This window comes from Octodon degus, unplaced genomic scaffold (genome assembly GCF_000260255.1).
Source record: "Octodon degus isolate 3935 unplaced genomic scaffold, OctDeg1.0 scaffold00093, whole genome shotgun sequence".
Classification (NCBI taxonomy): Eukaryota; Metazoa; Chordata; class Mammalia; order Rodentia; family Octodontidae; genus Octodon; species Octodon degus.
In genome coordinates this window covers 4,528,131-4,544,908 of record NW_004524669.1, presented here as the reverse complement: position 1 = coordinate 4,544,908, position 16,778 = coordinate 4,528,131, and the positions used below count along the sequence as shown (strand labels likewise).

The window sequence follows — 16,778 nt, the reverse complement described above, 5'->3', positions numbered from 1 at the left end:
TTCACTCCACTTGCAATATTCCCCTCCCTACTGACCAAATGTTGTGCCACCCTCTCCTACCTTCAAACAACCCAGGTCTCTGCTAGATTCCTAGAACTTAGCGTGTAGTTAGTGCATAGTGGGAGACAGGCACTCAGTATTTCCTGAGAAGAAATGACCATGTCTCTAACCAGAACCAATCTCCTGTTTCCTCTCCTTCCAGTGATGTACCACTCTATCTAATCCTCCTCAACCCCTAATCACCACTGATAGAGCACTGGAGCTCTGGAACATTACTCCATGCCCAGCGCTGCTGCAGATCCCAGCAGCAATGATGCCCAGAACTAAGAGGAACAGCCCAGGCTGTGTCCTCAACACTTTGTCTCAGTTATGCCTCTATCCCAGAGGATTCCTTGCACCAAAAATACTCAAATGCAGAGACTATGGCCCACTCCCTTAATCTCTACTCCTGCTCCCAACTCTGACCAGGCTCCGCAGGAATAGGCTAGAAGAAGCTGAACCTGACAGTGAAGAAAGGGCCCTGCTTTAGATTTGGAAGGGAAGGTGGAAAAACCTAGAACTCTGGGACTCCTGCATCCCCCTCGGTGGGACAGCAGGCAGCCCCTTGGCACCTGGAGTTTGATGGGGCTTCCAGGAGACCCCTCTTCTTCCGACTTAGAGCCAATGGGAGGGGCAGAGCAGTGGGGAAGCTTGTAAAGAGCTTTGAAGATGAAACACAGCCTGTGGCCAGGGATTGTTGACACAGCCACACTGAAGAGGCAAGCAGGTTGGAGCGTAAGAGGCCGGGTGATGCCAAGCCAATAAAACACAGCTATTGTCTCTTTGCTGCCCCTTTTAATGCCAGCTGCTCCTGGCAAATAAAAGGGCCTGCTACAAGACAGGAGCACAGTCCTTTGGCTCCATACTCAACCAGCTTCTCTACTGCTCAGACACCCCATATCTCCATCATGACCTGTGGCTTTGGTTCTGTGGGCTCTGGATTTCGCCCTGGAAGCTTCAGCTGCGCCTCGGCCTGCGGGCCCCGGCCAGGCCGCTGCTGCATCACTGCCGCCCCCTACCGCGGCATCTCCTGCTACCGCGGCCTCACAGGAGGATTCGGAAGCCACAGCGTCTGCGGGGCCTTCCGCTCTGGCTCCTTTGGCCGCAGCTTTGGCTACCGCTCCGGAGGCGTGTGCGGCCCCAGCCCGCCCTGCATCACCAGCGTGTCCATCAACGAGAGCCTCCTCACGCCCCTCAACCTGGAGATCGACCCCAACGCGCAGTGCGTCAAGCACGAGGAGAAGGAGCAGATCAAGTGCCTCAACAGCAGGTTTGCTGCCTTCATCGACAAGGTGGGTGTCCTGGATCACACCCTTCCTGAGCCAGGAAGGGGCTGGCTGGGCTGCCGCGGATGGCCACTTGCCCCTGGAAGCTCCCAGAACAGGGGAATGGTAGTCATGTTTCTAGGATACAATAGGAGCTCCCAGTCTGAGGGCAGAGCCTTGGAGGCCATGCCACCTGGGGAGCAAGGGGCCACTGTGTGGATATTCAGTGCATTTGAAACCAAGAAACTGCTGACAGGGGAAGGAGTTGCACTTGATGTTGAAGCTAGGGCCAGAGGGTATGAGGAAGGAACACTGCCTGCAAGAGGGTCTCACGGGTCATACAGAGCTAGTGACTTGGCCACTGAACAGGAGCCAGCATAGTGTCTCTAAGCCCCTGTACTGGGACTCAGGATGCGGAGGTCAGAGACAGAGACAGTGTCCGCTGTTGTGGCCTTGTGGAAAGGCAGGCAGGAGATAGTCTGGACTCCTAGAACATCTGCTGCAGAGTCATCATCCAGTGCAAGCAACAGGGGGCTGCAGCATGAGGGCTGGGAGAAAAGGCTGTCCTAGGAGCTCTTCAGAGCCAGCCTCAGGCCACTGGGAGCGTCCCCACTAGAAGAGTTAAAAACAAGAGACCAAATACAGCAAGAAAAAGAACTCACCAGAAGTGAGGCAGAGTCACAAGGCAAAGGCATCTGATTGGCATAGAGGGCTGACCTGGTGGCAGGGATAGGGATGTGGAATTTTGATTGAGGCTCAAGAGGTCATAGCTATTGTAGTGCCTGAAGACCCTTGCCGGGCCACAGCTCAGCAAGTGAGTTCTGCCCACTGAGCGCTCAGGCAGTCAGGTCAGCTGCCTGGCCACTGAGCCCGCTGTGAAATAAGGGGAGGAGCACAGGGCACGCCTGCACTAATATCCCAAGGGGCGATCGCATTAATTGTATGGTTGTAGGGCTTAAATAATTGGCATGTATGTTATCAACTTTTACAGTCTGCCCTTCGACAAAGGTCCAGTTATTTTTTTGTGCCCAGTGGGGCCCCACTGGCGTGTGGTAGAGTGTAGGTGTGCCTTTCTGTTCCAGAGCTCCTTCATAGTGAGTGGGTTTTAGGTCACACTGTTAGGAAGAGGCAACAGAGTATGGCTACTGTGTGGTGTAAGCATTTTTCCTAACATCAAGTAAATTGCCTTGGAAGAGACAGAAGCTAATCTCAGAAAGCCTTCCAGGTAGTGAGCTGATTAAGCCCTAGTAGGGTTTTTGAGACAAATAACCTGCCCACAAAGGAAGACCCTATATGAGAGATCAGAGCCCTCAGGTCCTGCTGCTAGGACCCCCCTCATGTCCTAGGACTGTATAAGAGAAGTTTCTCAGACTATGCTTTTTGGTGACAGGTGCGCTTCCTGGAGCAGCAGAACAAGCTGCTGGAGACCAAGTTGCAGTTCTACCAGAACCGCGAGTGCTGCCAGAGCAACCTGGAGCCGCTGTTCGAGGGCTACATCCAGACTCTGAGGCGGGAGGCCGAGTGTGTGGAGGCGGACGGTGGCAGGCTGGCCGCTGAGCTCAACCACGTGCAGGAGGTGCTGGAGGGCTACAAGAAGAAGTGAGTGAGCCGCCCGGGGGCAACTGAGGGAAGCTGCCTGAGCTCAAGCAGTATCTGACCAGGGGCTGGTTCCTTTCTGGGAGTGGAGAAGACCTTGCATTCCTCACACTTCCTCCAGGCTCAAGTGGCCCTTGGCAACCCTGACCTCAGGGAGGCGCACTTTGTCTTCCTGTACCCATTCAGAGCACAGGGCTCTCTCCTATTCTTGGTCTCCCAGACCCCGCAGAAGAGTTGGTATTTTCTAGTTCCTCTGAGTCCACTGTTCCCTGGGCACTGGAGTTAGCAGACCAGGGCCAAGCAGAAGACTTAATCCCTGTCCTTGAGGAATTACAGCCTGCTGGGAGGAGACATTACATAGTCACAGATGTAGATCATCATTTACCAAGTAAGGAAGTAAATCCAATTACTTCTCTTGGCTCAGTCCAACAGAGGAGTGACAGGGGAATTGTACTGCCAACAGCAAGGTGGGCCTGAGGGAAGACTCAGTGGAAAGGAGAATGGAGAACTATGGAGCAAACAGGCACTTCCTTCCACCCCACTTCCCCTCCCACCCTCTCTCTGACAGTCACAAGTTCCATATCCTGCCCTCCTAACTCCACTGGAAAAAGACACCCAGAAAAAGGTGTCCCACTTCCCCAAGACACTCACACCCCACCTTTCCCAGGACCCATCCATAACTTTGGAGGCCAGAGGAGCAGGGGCAGGCCTGGCAATCAGGCCAAGCTTCACAGCCAAGCTAGGGCTGTGCTGACAGGGCCTGCTCTCTCCTCCACCTCAGGTATGAAGAAGAAGTTGCGCTTCGGGCCACAGCAGAGAATGAGTTTGTAGCTCTGAAGAAGGTGAGTGCCCAAAGCCAGCCCACCCCTCGCACCCCCCTGCCTTGCCCCTCTGGCCTGCCTCACTGCAGCTGAGTCCCCAGAACTCTGGGGAGCTGGCCTCACAGCCCCTTGCCATCCCACACAGGACGTGGACTGCGCCTACCTGCGCAAGTCAGACCTGGAAGCCAACTCGGAGGCGCTGCTGCAGGAGATTGACTTCTTGAGGCGACTGTATGAGGAGGTGAGGGGCTCACAGCTATGGTGGGCACATGCATGGCTCTGACAGGATCCCTGACTGCCCAAACCCCACAGGAAGAACCAGGACTCCTGTGAGATCAGGCTTCAGGAAAGGGGAGAGCAAGAGGAGGGACGGAAGAAGAGAGAGGCGTGGAGACCCCAAACTAGACCGGTTCAGGGAGCCCAAAGGCGAGATCTCAGGGATAGCTGTGCAGGAAGCCATTGCATGTTCTCCCCAAGCCTGGAGTGCAGCAGAGGGCTCCACAGCACAAGACCACCTTGGCCCTGCCTGAGGCCTAGGATTTTCTCTGGCAGCCAATAGCCTTGCTTGATGTGGTTGGTCTAGAACAGTGATGGCAAATCTTTTAGAGATAAGAGCCCTATCTGTAGCCTGAAACCCACTTATCACCCAGTGCCAACACTACGACTAAACCCCAATACTTAAGTTTTGGTTTAGAAAAAAACAGCTCACATATTGACATCTTTTGTCTTAACAGAAAAACAAATTAGCATCCACATCTTAAGTTCACCACTGCTGGTCTAGGAGTATGTGCACAGGCCCCAACACCTGCTCTGTCCCCTAGAAGGCACCTGGGACATTCTGGCTAGGGAAAGCAGTCTGGGCCACATGTACCCAAACAATTCTAGAAACAAGGGCTTGAAGAGTGGTTGTTCTTGGGGACTTTATTATAGAAAGCTATGTCATTTCATCAACTGAGCTCCAAATCTGGGAGATGGATGACAGAGCAGTGGATGGATTAGAGGCACTGGTGGTGGTGTGGGGGAGAGCCCACATAACTCAGGTGTCTTCCCTCTTCCCTTCCTCCTGCAGGAGATCCGCGTTCTCCAGTCCCACATCTCAGACACCTCGGTCGTCGTCAAGATGGACAACAGCCGCGACCTGAACATGGACTGCATTGTGGCTGAGATCAAGGCTCAGTATGATGACATTGCTACCCGCAGCCGGGCGGAGGCCGAGTCCTGGTACCGCAGCAGGGTGAGTGGCTGAGGACACCAGTCGCCTAGACAGGGGGTGGGAGGGATGTGATGTGTCTCCTAGGAAAGGCTTGTTTTGCTGAAGAGTCTGACCTCTAGGGATGGTGAGAGAAGAGCTGATTGCTCAGAGATCAAATAATACAGCAGAGCTGCCCTGAGTGGAGGCACCGACTGAGCACTTAGAACCTGTAGTCATTGGTGGTGTCCCACATGGATGGGATGTGTTATCCTGAGCCTCACAAGCTTTTCTGCTTTCCCCAGTGTGAAGAGATCAAGGCCACAGTGATCCGGCATGGCGAGACCCTGCGCCGCACCAGGGAGGAGATCAACGAGCTCAACCGCATCATCCAGAGGCTGACAGCTGAGATTGAGAATGCCAAGTGCCAGGTAGGGCCCACCCAGGGTCACACAGCCATATCTAAACCCCACCATTTGCATGACTCAGCCCATTTGCATGACTCAAGTCCCTGCTTGGGGTCACTCAGGGCGAGGCCTTGTCTCTGGGTAGTTTCCAGCTGTGTGGCTGGGACTGGCCACATGCAGTAAGGAACCTGGAAGCCCAGGGAGCATAACCCTCCTCATTCTCTCCTGGGCCCCAGAACACCAAGCTGGAGACTGCGGTGACCCAGTCTGAGCAGCAGGGTGAGGCGGCCCTCAATGATGCCCGGTGCAAGCTGGCAGGGCTGGAGGAGGCCCTTCAGAAGGCCAAGCAGGACATGGCCTGCCTGCTCAAGGAGTACCAGGAGGTGATGAACTCCAAGCTGGGCCTGGACATTGAGATCGCCACCTACAGACGCCTGCTGGAGGGCGAGGAGCAGAGGTGGGCCAGCTATGCCACGCACTCCCATGCATAAACTAGCCCACTTTCAACTCCCTCTTGTCTGTCTCTCCCTACAAATGGCCCCAGCTTAGAATCCTGTCTGTTGGATACCAGGTCTCATCTCACATGCCCAGAACTGGGAAAAGTCCTCTTTCATGCAGGATGGATGCCCCCATGATGTCCACAGTCCCACTGAGCCCAGGGTCCTTTTGCAATTAGAACCTAGGTGCCCTGCCACTGAATTCAGAACATCCTCAAAGTCTTCTAAGATCCACACTATGGATCCAGGCACTCACTTGCTTATGGTAGTTACTGTTCAAACATTGGCCTTGCCTGTCAAAAAGGACTCTCACTTCCCAAAACTGGCCTGTCAAGGACCACCAGTTGTGAGTATTAAAGATGTACTCCGGGCAGAGGCAGCCAGACAAAAGCGAGTGAGAATCCAAGCTCTGTTCGCTGTCAGAAAGGCATATTTCCCCAAGTTGCACTGAGGCATGAATGTAGATCAGAAACAGCCCTCCGATGAGGCACTTTGGCATCTATGAGAAACTTGATGTCCTCATTCTGATTTCTCTCCTCTTCCCCTCCACCTTTTCAGGCTGTGTGAAGGCGTTGGAGCTGTTAATGTCTGTAAGTATTTTAAATCCTGAACTTATATGCTTAGCAGCAGCTGGCTTTCTTGCCTATAGCTATACAGAGACTCTGGGAGGAATGTTCCCAACAGTGCCCCAGTAAGGGGACACAGCTGGTCAGGCAGCAGGACAGACTGGACTTAGCTCATAGGAGGAAGCTCACAGCATGAATGAGATGGGGAGAAAAAGATGCCACTGCAGAAAGGGACCTCAGATGTCACTCAGTATGATCCCACCTTGGATAAGAGGGAAGGCTGAACCCAGGGAGAAGAAGGGATATGCCCCCAGCTACACAGCAGAGCCAGGACCAGGCTAGGGCTCCTGCTCCAGGCTATATGCCTCCACAGCCTCAGGTCTAGAATTGAAGGCTCACTGTGCCATCCTGGAGGGCTGCACACGTCAGCTGGGGCCCAAGCAGCAGGCTGGCTGGCTGGCTGGGATGCCACAAGCCAGGGCTCCTGACCTTGCTCTTGTTCTTGCAGGTGTCAGTAGCTCACGCGGTGGGGTCGTGTGTGGAGACCTCTGTGTGTCCGGCTCCAGGCCCGTGACGGGTAGCGTCTGCAGTGCCCCCTGCACTGGGAACGTGGCAGTGAGCACCGGCCTGTGTGCACCCTGCGGAGGGGGTTCCATCTGCCAGGGGAGGTTTTAAAGGACCAGAAAAGAGAGAGCCAGAGAAGCCCCTCCCACCTGCCCAATCTGCCCGCTGCTTATGCCCCTAGCTGAGCTCAGCAGTGTTTTGGTGGCTTTCCCTTGTGTTCTGAGAATACACCACTCGGCCCTTCCCACCAGCCACTTCTTTGCTGAAAAGGACCAGCTACCAGGACGGAGCTGCCCCTCCTCAGCTGCTGGGCATTCCCCTTCAGAGCGCGGTGGGGCAGCTGCTTCCCATGACTCTCTGGCCCAGTTGCCCATTTCCCAATAAACTAGAGAACCTGCTATCTGTGCTGTGGTGTCTTCTTTTCCTGGAGCAAACCCATGTCCATCAGGTGGTAAAGAGGCAGCCAATCAGTTTAGCCCGAGGACTGGATCCTTCTAGCCTGTCTCCATCATGGACACCTGAGGGCTGTCCCAAGTACAGCCATGTTTCCCTTGCCAGGCAGTGCCACCCACGTACTCAGAACACCCCTCCTAAACAGACCCACCATCCTGGGCTGCTTTGTGGCTTTGTTCCTCCAACTAATTCTGAAAGAAGGCAGAGGAAGTCATAGGATCCGCTGGGAGGCAGTGTGTGTGTGTGTTTGTGTGTGTGTGTGTGTGTGTGTGTGTGTGTGCTCGTGCCTGCATGTGTTATATATGTGTGTGTGCATTGCACACAACTGTCTGATTTTAGCCCCTTCACATACACACACATGATTTTCCTGCCACACCTTCACTTTCCACCCTCATATACCAACACCACACATACACACACACACACACACACCATGGCAGCACCCATCAGAAGTGCAAATGTCACCTTCAGGTGGCTGCAGGTACCAGTGTGAGCCCCAGCCCCACCATATTGTCCTCCCAACACTGCCCAGCACCAAGGAGAAATGAGACCCCTGCCGCTCACCCCTTCCGCGCCTTCCTCCCACATATGCATCCCTCTTTAGGCCTCTGGCCATCTTCTCAAGCCCTGTAGCTTGCAAGAGAAGTCCATTCCCTTGTTTTCTCAGATGTCCTATCCCACATATCTCAGAGTCTCAACTCTGACACAAAGACACCATCACTACCCCCTCCCTGGCTTAACCTTGCCTTTTCTCTCAAGAGCTCTGAGGAAAAAGACTTTGAGAATCCCTTAACGCCATCCTCAAGGACCCAAACCTAGAATGTCCCTCAGGGGGCTGCAGCCCACTCCCTCACACTCCATTCCCTCCCTTGCTGGGTCTCTTGCTCCTCTTCCCATGTCTTTCCCAGCCCCTGGGAGATTTCCTACCAATCTCTGCTTTATTTTTGGAGAATACTCTTTTCTCTCTCTCCTAAAATCTCTAGGCCCCCTAATGATACCAGATAGAATCTTTTGAATAAGAGATGGTAGATAAATTAGAACAATACAGATATCACAAGCATATACACAGGCAAGGCTTTTCATGGGGTAGCAGAAATACAACTGAGCATTCTTTCAACTAAAGAACATCAGCATCAATTAAGGAAGGGACTAAGCTGCTCACAAAACAGAAACAATAGCAAGTTTTTATTGATTTGATGAAGTGGACTAGAAGTCCAGTAAGTCTTCATTGACCTGAGACAGTTGTCAAAACACATTTCTTCTTAACAGCCTCCAAATTATTACAGCCAAATTTTCCTAGAAACTGTTGAATTTCTACATCACTAACATCATTGTCTTGCATAAAATATCTCAGCCTTGTGGGTCTGAGCCTTATGATAGGAGTTGGAAAAAAACACGAGTTAGGGCAGAGAAAAGAAGACACACCCCATCTCAAAGGCACAATAGGCCAGCCTAGCCCTGCATGTCTTGGACAAAACATTTTTAAATAACCAACATGTCCATGAGCAGAGCTGATTAGAATCTGAAACAAAAGTTAAGGCAGCAAAGGGGACAGACACAATAGAAAGACAGAGGTACCAAACCATTTACCTATTCTAGTCACCCATTGGACATCTGTAGGCTTAAGTGAAGTCGGGGCTTTTAGCAAAAGCAGACCTCAGGTCCCTGAGAAGTAACCTAGGCAACTGACAACATAACCCTGGCATCAGAGAAGTTACCTGCAAAAGGGTAGTGGGAAGCTAATAATGTATTACCCAGCGACGTGGACTCCAAAAGTAATGATCCTTAAATCAATAAAGGGCAAGTGAAGTGGGAGTGTTTAATAATTCTTTCCTTTTTTTTTTTCTTTTTTGTGTTTGTTTTAAGACAGGGTTTCAATATGTAGTTCAGGCTGGCCTTGAACTCACTAAGTAGCCCAGTAGCCTCAAAATCATGGCAATCCTCCTGCCTCAGCCTCCCAACTGCTGGGATTACAGGTGTGCACCACCACTTCCAGTATAATCCCTTCATTTTGTGTAAAAATTGTGCATGGTGGTTTCATCCGTCTTATAATGAGTCTGTCACAAAGAATGCAAAGGTAGAGACACAATCTGCCATGTTACCAGGGGTAAAAGTTTACTGTGCCCAAGGATTTATGTTATCTTAGCCTTTCTTTCTTTCTTTCTTTCTTTTTTTTTTTTTTTTTTCTTTATTGCGGAACCAGGGATTGAACTCAGGCCCTTATGCTTGCCAGGGAAGTGCTTATTCCACTGAGCCATCTCCCCGGCCCCTTCTATAGCTTCTTAAAGCTGACTTATGTACATCATCTCTTCCTATCTGGTTACTTTTCTCTCATTGCTGGAAAAAATACCTGACACCCAAAATTAAGGAAGGAAAGGTTTACTTAGTTCACAGTTTGTGGAGGTTTCAGTCCATAGTACGCTTGCTCCAAAGCAGGGTGGCACACGGCAGAGGGCAGCAGTTCATGACAGGAGAAAACAGCAAAAGCAGCAAGGACAAAAGGGAACAGCAGTGGCAGGGAGCAGGGAGCAAGCCTCTTCCCCTCCCTTTTATTGCATGCAGGCCAGCCGCCCCAGAGTGAGTGTAGCACTCAGACCCATAATCCCAGCATTGGATCATGAATTAGTCATAAACCCTAAAAGCTGCCCTATGACTGCATGAGGCTTTGGGAGGACATCTAGACACAAACCATAACACCAACCCCCCTGAGAGTTATAAAAATCTCTCACTGTCTAGGCTGAAAGAGACAGTAATAGTGGCATAGGCTCTTGGCTTGGGGTAGTTGGAATTCCTAGGTAATCCATTGGCTTTTCTTGAAATTGTTAAGTGTCTAGAACACATATTTAGCAAATATATACTAATAAAAATATAAAATTAAGATATATTTTTTAAAAGTAGAAAAAAAAAGTAGGTTGAATGGATATGTACCAATGCAACTGAAAGCAGAAGGCTTAGTGAAGATCCCAACTTTGATTACTTGATGTGTGCTGCTAATTGTGTCCCTTGTCTTTTGTGATCATTGTTCAAAAAAAAAACAGCAAAACAGCTTTGTCCAGTGAACACTTTACAATCTGGATTTTTAATGTCAGGTCTGTTAGATAAGATTCAAATTAACTCAAAACAAACATGAATCTGGCAGAGCCTTTGTAATGGTTATTATCAGGCTCTCATACATAAGAAATCTTTCGTTTATAACACCATTGACTCCATCTTGGATTTGATAACTTTTTTTCTTGTCTCCCTGGGAGTTCCTCTGAAGACACTGGTGATCAGTCATCCTGAGGGTAGACTTTCATTGCCCTTCCTGCCAGGATACTCTCTCAGTAGTTGGTCTTGTTTGGCTCCTCGCCGGAGAGGAAATTATTAACAGCTAGCAGTCTGTGTCATAACTACATGAGCCACATTTGAGCAACTAAGAAGCTTAGAAGGAGAGGTCCTTAGGCTGAGCCTACCTGCAGCTGTTTCTCGCTTGCTTGCTGGCTTGTTGAAACAAAGTCTTGCCATATAGTTCATGCTGGTCTTGAATCTACTATGTAGCTCAGGATGACCTTGAAATTCACAGAATCCTCTTGCACTGGTCTCCCACATATGGGTATTACAGGCATGTTGGTACCCAGTAGAGTTTAATCTTACCTGTTTTGTACATGACGGCAAGCATTGTAAAACCTTTCATGAGTTCATTTTCCCAGAAGAATCACTTTTACAGAATTTTGCAAGGCAACAGCTATAAATTTTTGAAAGTAAAGTACAAGAGCAAAATAAATTCAGTTTGCAATAATTTTCAGTCATATCAATTTTTACCAAAGATAATCAAAGGAATCTCAGTTTGTCTGCAGTACTTGCCAGCACCTTTACCATAAAAAATCTGACTACAAACGCTTCAGAGAAGAATAAAACTGTGAGTGATTAAGACTTAGCACAGCCACACCTGGAATATTGAGAGTTTAGCAACTGTTTAGTTGCATGTGGCATTTTAAGATAACAATCATGTTTAACCATCAGATTTTTAAAGATTTTATAAACATACAGAATATATAGGTACCCTATATTACATATCACCATATTTAAATAATAATTTTTACTTAACCCATTATACCCATTTAACCAGTTATAAAATGACCACTCAACAAATTTTAAAACTGATGTTTAAACAAAAACCTTAATTTTTTTAAGATTCCTTTTTTCTAAGTAATCAAAATACTAATAAAAATAGCAGAAAACGCATATAGTTATCTTGATAGAAAACAAAATCTTTGTTTCCTGAGCCAACTTTTGAAAATTTTAGTAAGAATAAAAATCAGAAGCCGTAAGTTGTTACTTGAGCTCAGTGATGTTAAAGGCTGCAGGAGAAATTCCTGACAAGACTGTGAAATGGCTGCAAGTATCTTCACCAAACTGCTTTCGAGAGTTCCAGGGATGATTTATCTTGGTGAGTTTGAATTAACCTTTTTTGAGGTTGTCTCCAGCACTCATCTTATGTCATTTTTATTTTAAAGAGTACCAGGAAACCGTGTCTTGCTTAGTCAGGGGTGTATAGTTATAAGCTAAGCACTCACCCAAGATGCACCCCAAGGGCTCCCAGAAGGTGTTAAGAGTGTTACACCCTTTAGATTTTGAGGAAAGGAAATCAAACAAAGAAAAACAAAGCCAAACTGTGTACTCTTTTACTACCAATTTCTCCAAAGGAAATTTGGAGACTACAGTCTTTTCTCTTTTGTTTCACCTTGCATGGTGCCGTAAATGATCCACTCTGGCTCTAAATGGTTTAAAGCCCCCACAGCAAAGATTGGGGTCTTTGATGTACACACCAGCAAGACTTATGCAGCTGGTGTCCATGAGGCTGAACAACAAATAGTGACATAAGTCGGAACACAGCACAGACTTGTATGCTGCTGCAGAGGAACTCAAACCTGGGGCCTGGCCACTCTCCCGATCTTATGGATGAGTGTTTGGTGAAGGACAAAAAACAACAGACAAAGTAATACAGAATACAGCGGCCCAGGAAGGGCAGAGATCTTGTGACTAAGACAAGATTTCTCCAAATTGCCCACTAGTTATTGGGTATATCACATATCAGGGGACACGCAGAGAAGTACAGACAATAGCTGAAGCAATACCATGCAAGTGAGCGAGGCCTTGAGAAAATGGAACAAAGACATTTCAAGCAGTAAATCTTTGCTTACTGAGAGAACTGTTTTATCTCTAAGGTTAACAGTTTGCCTTAAAATTCAGAGTGAGATTTAGTGCCTTCTGTTGCAGTATCACCTTGCCTTCAGAAACGTCACACTGACACAGGACTACTTGGCCTTTACCATTTTGTTCTGGGTGGCACCCACTGGCTCAACAGTCAAGTCACGTAGGCCTGGGACAGACTCAGCCTTCAGATCCCTGGAAGTGCCCTAGGCAACTTAATGTAGAGAGCCAATCGACTGCTACTAAAGCAGGCTCAGCACTGCCTCAAAGCGATCGCCCAAACATCTGCTGTCCAGGCAGAGTCTGGAATGTGTTGTCTTAAGACTTTATATCCACAAAGATATAAAACTGGACAGGATCTTTTGATTAAGACAACAGAAAAGAGGCTGCATCAAAAATTGCAAGCAAGGGCTAGCCAGATAGCTCAGAGGATTAAAGTGCCTGCATAGGCAGATGCAGGGGCCGGAGGTTTGATCCCCATTCTGCGATACTGGCCTTGCCCCCAGGGCACACTGAGAGGTGAATGAGACTGGGTGTGGTTGCACGTGCCTGTAATCCCAGCACTTGGGAGGCTGAAAAACAGGAGAATCACTATAAGTCTGATCTGTGTAGTGAGACTCTGTAGACCTTGTACTAAATAAAAAAGAAAAATTGCAAGCAGGGCTGGCGAGATAGCTCAGCAGACTAAGCATCTGCTTAGGCAAGCACAGGGACCAGGGTTTGATCCCAATCCCAGGAGCTGCATGCCATGCCATTCCCACCCCTGGGAGCACTGAGCTGGTCACCAAGTCTGGGTGTGGTAGTGCACATCTATAATCTCAGTACTAGGGAGGCTGAAAAGCAGGAGGATCACTGTGAGTCCAAGCTGCATACTGAGATCCTGTACCAAATACATTAAAAATAATAATAAAATAAAATAATTGCAAGTACATACCCAGACAAGTCATGAGAATTGGAGTTTAGCTGAAAGGTGTCAACTTCAATTGAGAGAAGGACTAATTGTTTACAGAACAAAAAGAGCAATGAGTTTTTATTGGTTTGCTGTAATTTCCACTGACCAAGGACATAGTTGCAAAAGACATTTCTTGTGACCACCAAGTGGTCACAAACCAACTTATCCTAAATGTTGTTGAATTTTTGTGTAGTCACCCAATATGATGCTGTGCAAAATATCCCAGGCTTCTGGGTCTGAGACTGAAAGACTTCATGTGTGTGAGCTACTGTAACTGTTGAAGGAGCATAAGGGCAGGGAACAGAAAAAGAGAAAAGAAGTAGAGAGAACATGCAACAGCTCCAATGGGCAAGCATCACACCTACATGCAGAGATGACTGAATCTGACAGAAAGGTTAAGGCAGCAAAGTGGTTAAGCATAACATGATGACAGAGATGCGGTGCCTTTTTAACAATGCCAGGCACCCATCAAACATCTTCAGACCCAAATGAAGAGTCAGGGTTTTCAGAAAAAGCAGCCTTCAGATCCCTGACAAGTACTCTAGGCAACTGTTCACATCACCCACACCTCAGAGTCATTATCAACTGAAATCTAGGGGAAACTCATAATGTATGCTTTGACCATTTTTCTCTTCACTGGGACACAATATCTGAGACCACCAAATTAAAGAAAAAGAGATTTATTTTGGCACAAGTTTATAGCCCATTGTTGCCAGGCTTCAAGGCAAGCAGAAGGGAATAGCAGAGGAGAAACTGCCACATCATGGCATCCAGGAGAGAGAGAAGGCAGGATGCCCAGAGGGAGAGAAACCCTCCCCAGGCATGCATGCCCCCACTGACCTGCCTCTTCTGACCACTTCTTAACAGCAAGTCAGCTGTCATGCCCCACAACCCAATCACCTTCCAAAAGCCCCACCTCTAAAAAAATAAAAATGAAGAGCCCCACCTCTGAGCACCCAAGGCTTTGGAGGGACATCTAGATATGAGCCATAACAGTGCATTACCCACCATGTGAAAGCCGGCCCAAGGAGCATTGTAAACCCCATCTGTGAGAGCCTCTGGTCCTGAGTCCCTAAGTCCCTCCTCACACCACTGTCCCCTCCTGCCTACCATCCCACCCATAAATCTCTCTCCATCTAAGGGCATTTATCATCTTTCTTCAGGTTCTTTTCCATCATCTTACAGTAGTAGATGATACCGGCCAATTAGCAAGGCTGCTCAGGCTCCAGGGAGCCAACTGCCTCTTCTCTGGAGATTTCCTGCTGGCTGCTTAGAAAGGTGAGCCATCTGGCCAACAGATCCCTTGTGCTAACAAGCTCCACATAAAGCCAGCTGTGGTAGTGACAGTTCCTGAGTGATGGTCCCTTGGCACCTGCCCTACCCTGCACACAAGCTGAAGCTCCTGCACATTCAGTGAGCTTCTGGTGTCCCATACACACACACATTCATCACATGGATAAATTAGCTGAGGTTCCAAAGGGGAGGGAACACTTGGTGACAAAGCCAGAGCAAGAGCCTAAGCCTCCAGACTTCCAGCCATCAACCTTTTCCTACCATCTCATTCTATCACTTCTGTTCAGAGGCTAGGAACGCCGCTATGCTATCATGCCACACTGTACTCCAAACTTTAATTTGAATTGTTTCATTTAATATTTCTATGGAAGGTCACTTCAGAAATGGCCCCCTAACATATCCCCCCCCCAACAATGTACCTGCTTCTCTTCACAGCAAATATAGAGTCATTTCTCCTCCTCTTAGATCTGGGCTGGCCCTGGGATTGCTTTGAAATACTGAATAGAATATGGGTGTAGAAGGACATTCTAGGGCTCCTGTGTCCAGGCCTTACAAGGACTGTCAGCATGTGGGGAAGAACAGGACCAGCCAGCCAACACTGAAGCTGAGCTCTCAACCACTGGTCAGTATCAAAGGCCAGCCATGTAAGGAAAGCGATTTGGGCTCTTCTAGCCATCCCAGAGGCCCAGCCAGTAGGAAACAACAACCACAAAATCCACCCATCAAACCACACAATCTTGAAAAATGTGTTGCCTTAAGACGTTATATTTTGGAGCATCTTGTTGTGGCATAGTGGCTAACTACAAAAGAAGCTGTCATCTGGTAGTAGATGTTACTGTAACAAAACTTAAAGCCTGTGACATTGGTTTGGGACCAGAGATCAAGTTGAGCCTGGATGTCTTCAAGGAGACAATTAGTGAAGGCTGTAGGGACAATGAGGAAAGAACTGGAAAGATGCTGAAGAAAAGGCCTGGGGTCTGGAATGCTCCCCATGTCTACAGCTCCTATACAATACTTATTCATTTACTGTTTGTTTGTAGCACTGGGAATTAGACCCAGGATCTTTCACACACTATGCAAATGCTCTACCATTGAGCAATACCCCCAGCCACAGCTCCTTCATTCCTTAGAGATTTTGCTGTTTCTATTGGCTTTCTCTGTTTGCCTTGAGACACTGATATGCACATTCTGGACAACAACCCCACCTAAATCACCCAGCTGGTGCCAACACCCAATATAACCCTGTGAGCGAGATTACTTTGGACCTTCCGCCATCCTCACACTGAAAACATCATGCAAAGGACAAAAGCTGCCTAGAGTGCCCACAGAATCATGAGAAGCAATTGATGTTGTTCCAAAACTCTCCTTCTAGAGTGATTTGTTGTGTGGGCTGGAGGGTCTTGGGGGAGATTATTTCCAGGTTCTTCACATTTTAAACAAAGATTTGAGCAGGACACTCAAGGAATAACAAGAGTAAGATTTTTTTTTTAAGAAAACAAGAAGCTAAGGTAGTAAGCTAAGGCCAGAGACTAGCTCAGAGCTCCAGTAGAAGCAGAGGTATTGGGTCTGTTAAAGTCCTGGGATTATGAGAGGGATCTATCGCTGAGAGATGGCCAGGAATCATAGCCCAACTGGGACCTGACTTGCTCCATCCATTAGGAGGAGGGGTTTTTGATCATACAAGGCTTTTAGAGAACGTGTCTGTACATGATTTCAGGGTAAATCCTAAGATTTGACTGACCTTGTCAGATACAAAAGTTACAATTTTGTTATATAGGTCTTGCTTTATCTTGGCCTTAACCATCCAGCAGAAAAGTATAAACATGAGGTATAAAATGTAAAGCCATATTCATATGCTGAGATGTAAAAGGCTCAAGTTAACAACTTCTGATATGGCCAGTCCTGCAGATAACCCACTGCTGTTATGGACTACCTGGACTATA

General features: G+C 48.3%; 1 protein-coding gene across 1 annotated transcript; it reads left to right on the top strand.

Moving 5' to 3' along the window:
- Positions 1-891: 891 nt before the first annotated feature.
- LOC101581446 (keratin, type II cuticular Hb3) lies at positions 892-7,055 on the top strand. Its single transcript, XM_004637845.1, has 9 exons — positions 892-1,331; positions 2,695-2,903; positions 3,682-3,742; positions 3,867-3,962; positions 4,791-4,955; positions 5,216-5,341; positions 5,554-5,774; positions 6,373-6,404; positions 6,889-7,055. Exons 1-9 carry the CDS (start codon positions 948-950, stop codon positions 7,053-7,055), a joined length of 1,461 nt encoding a protein of 486 aa, XP_004637902.1. The 5' UTR covers positions 892-947.
- Positions 7,056-16,778: the final 9,723 nt, after the last annotated feature.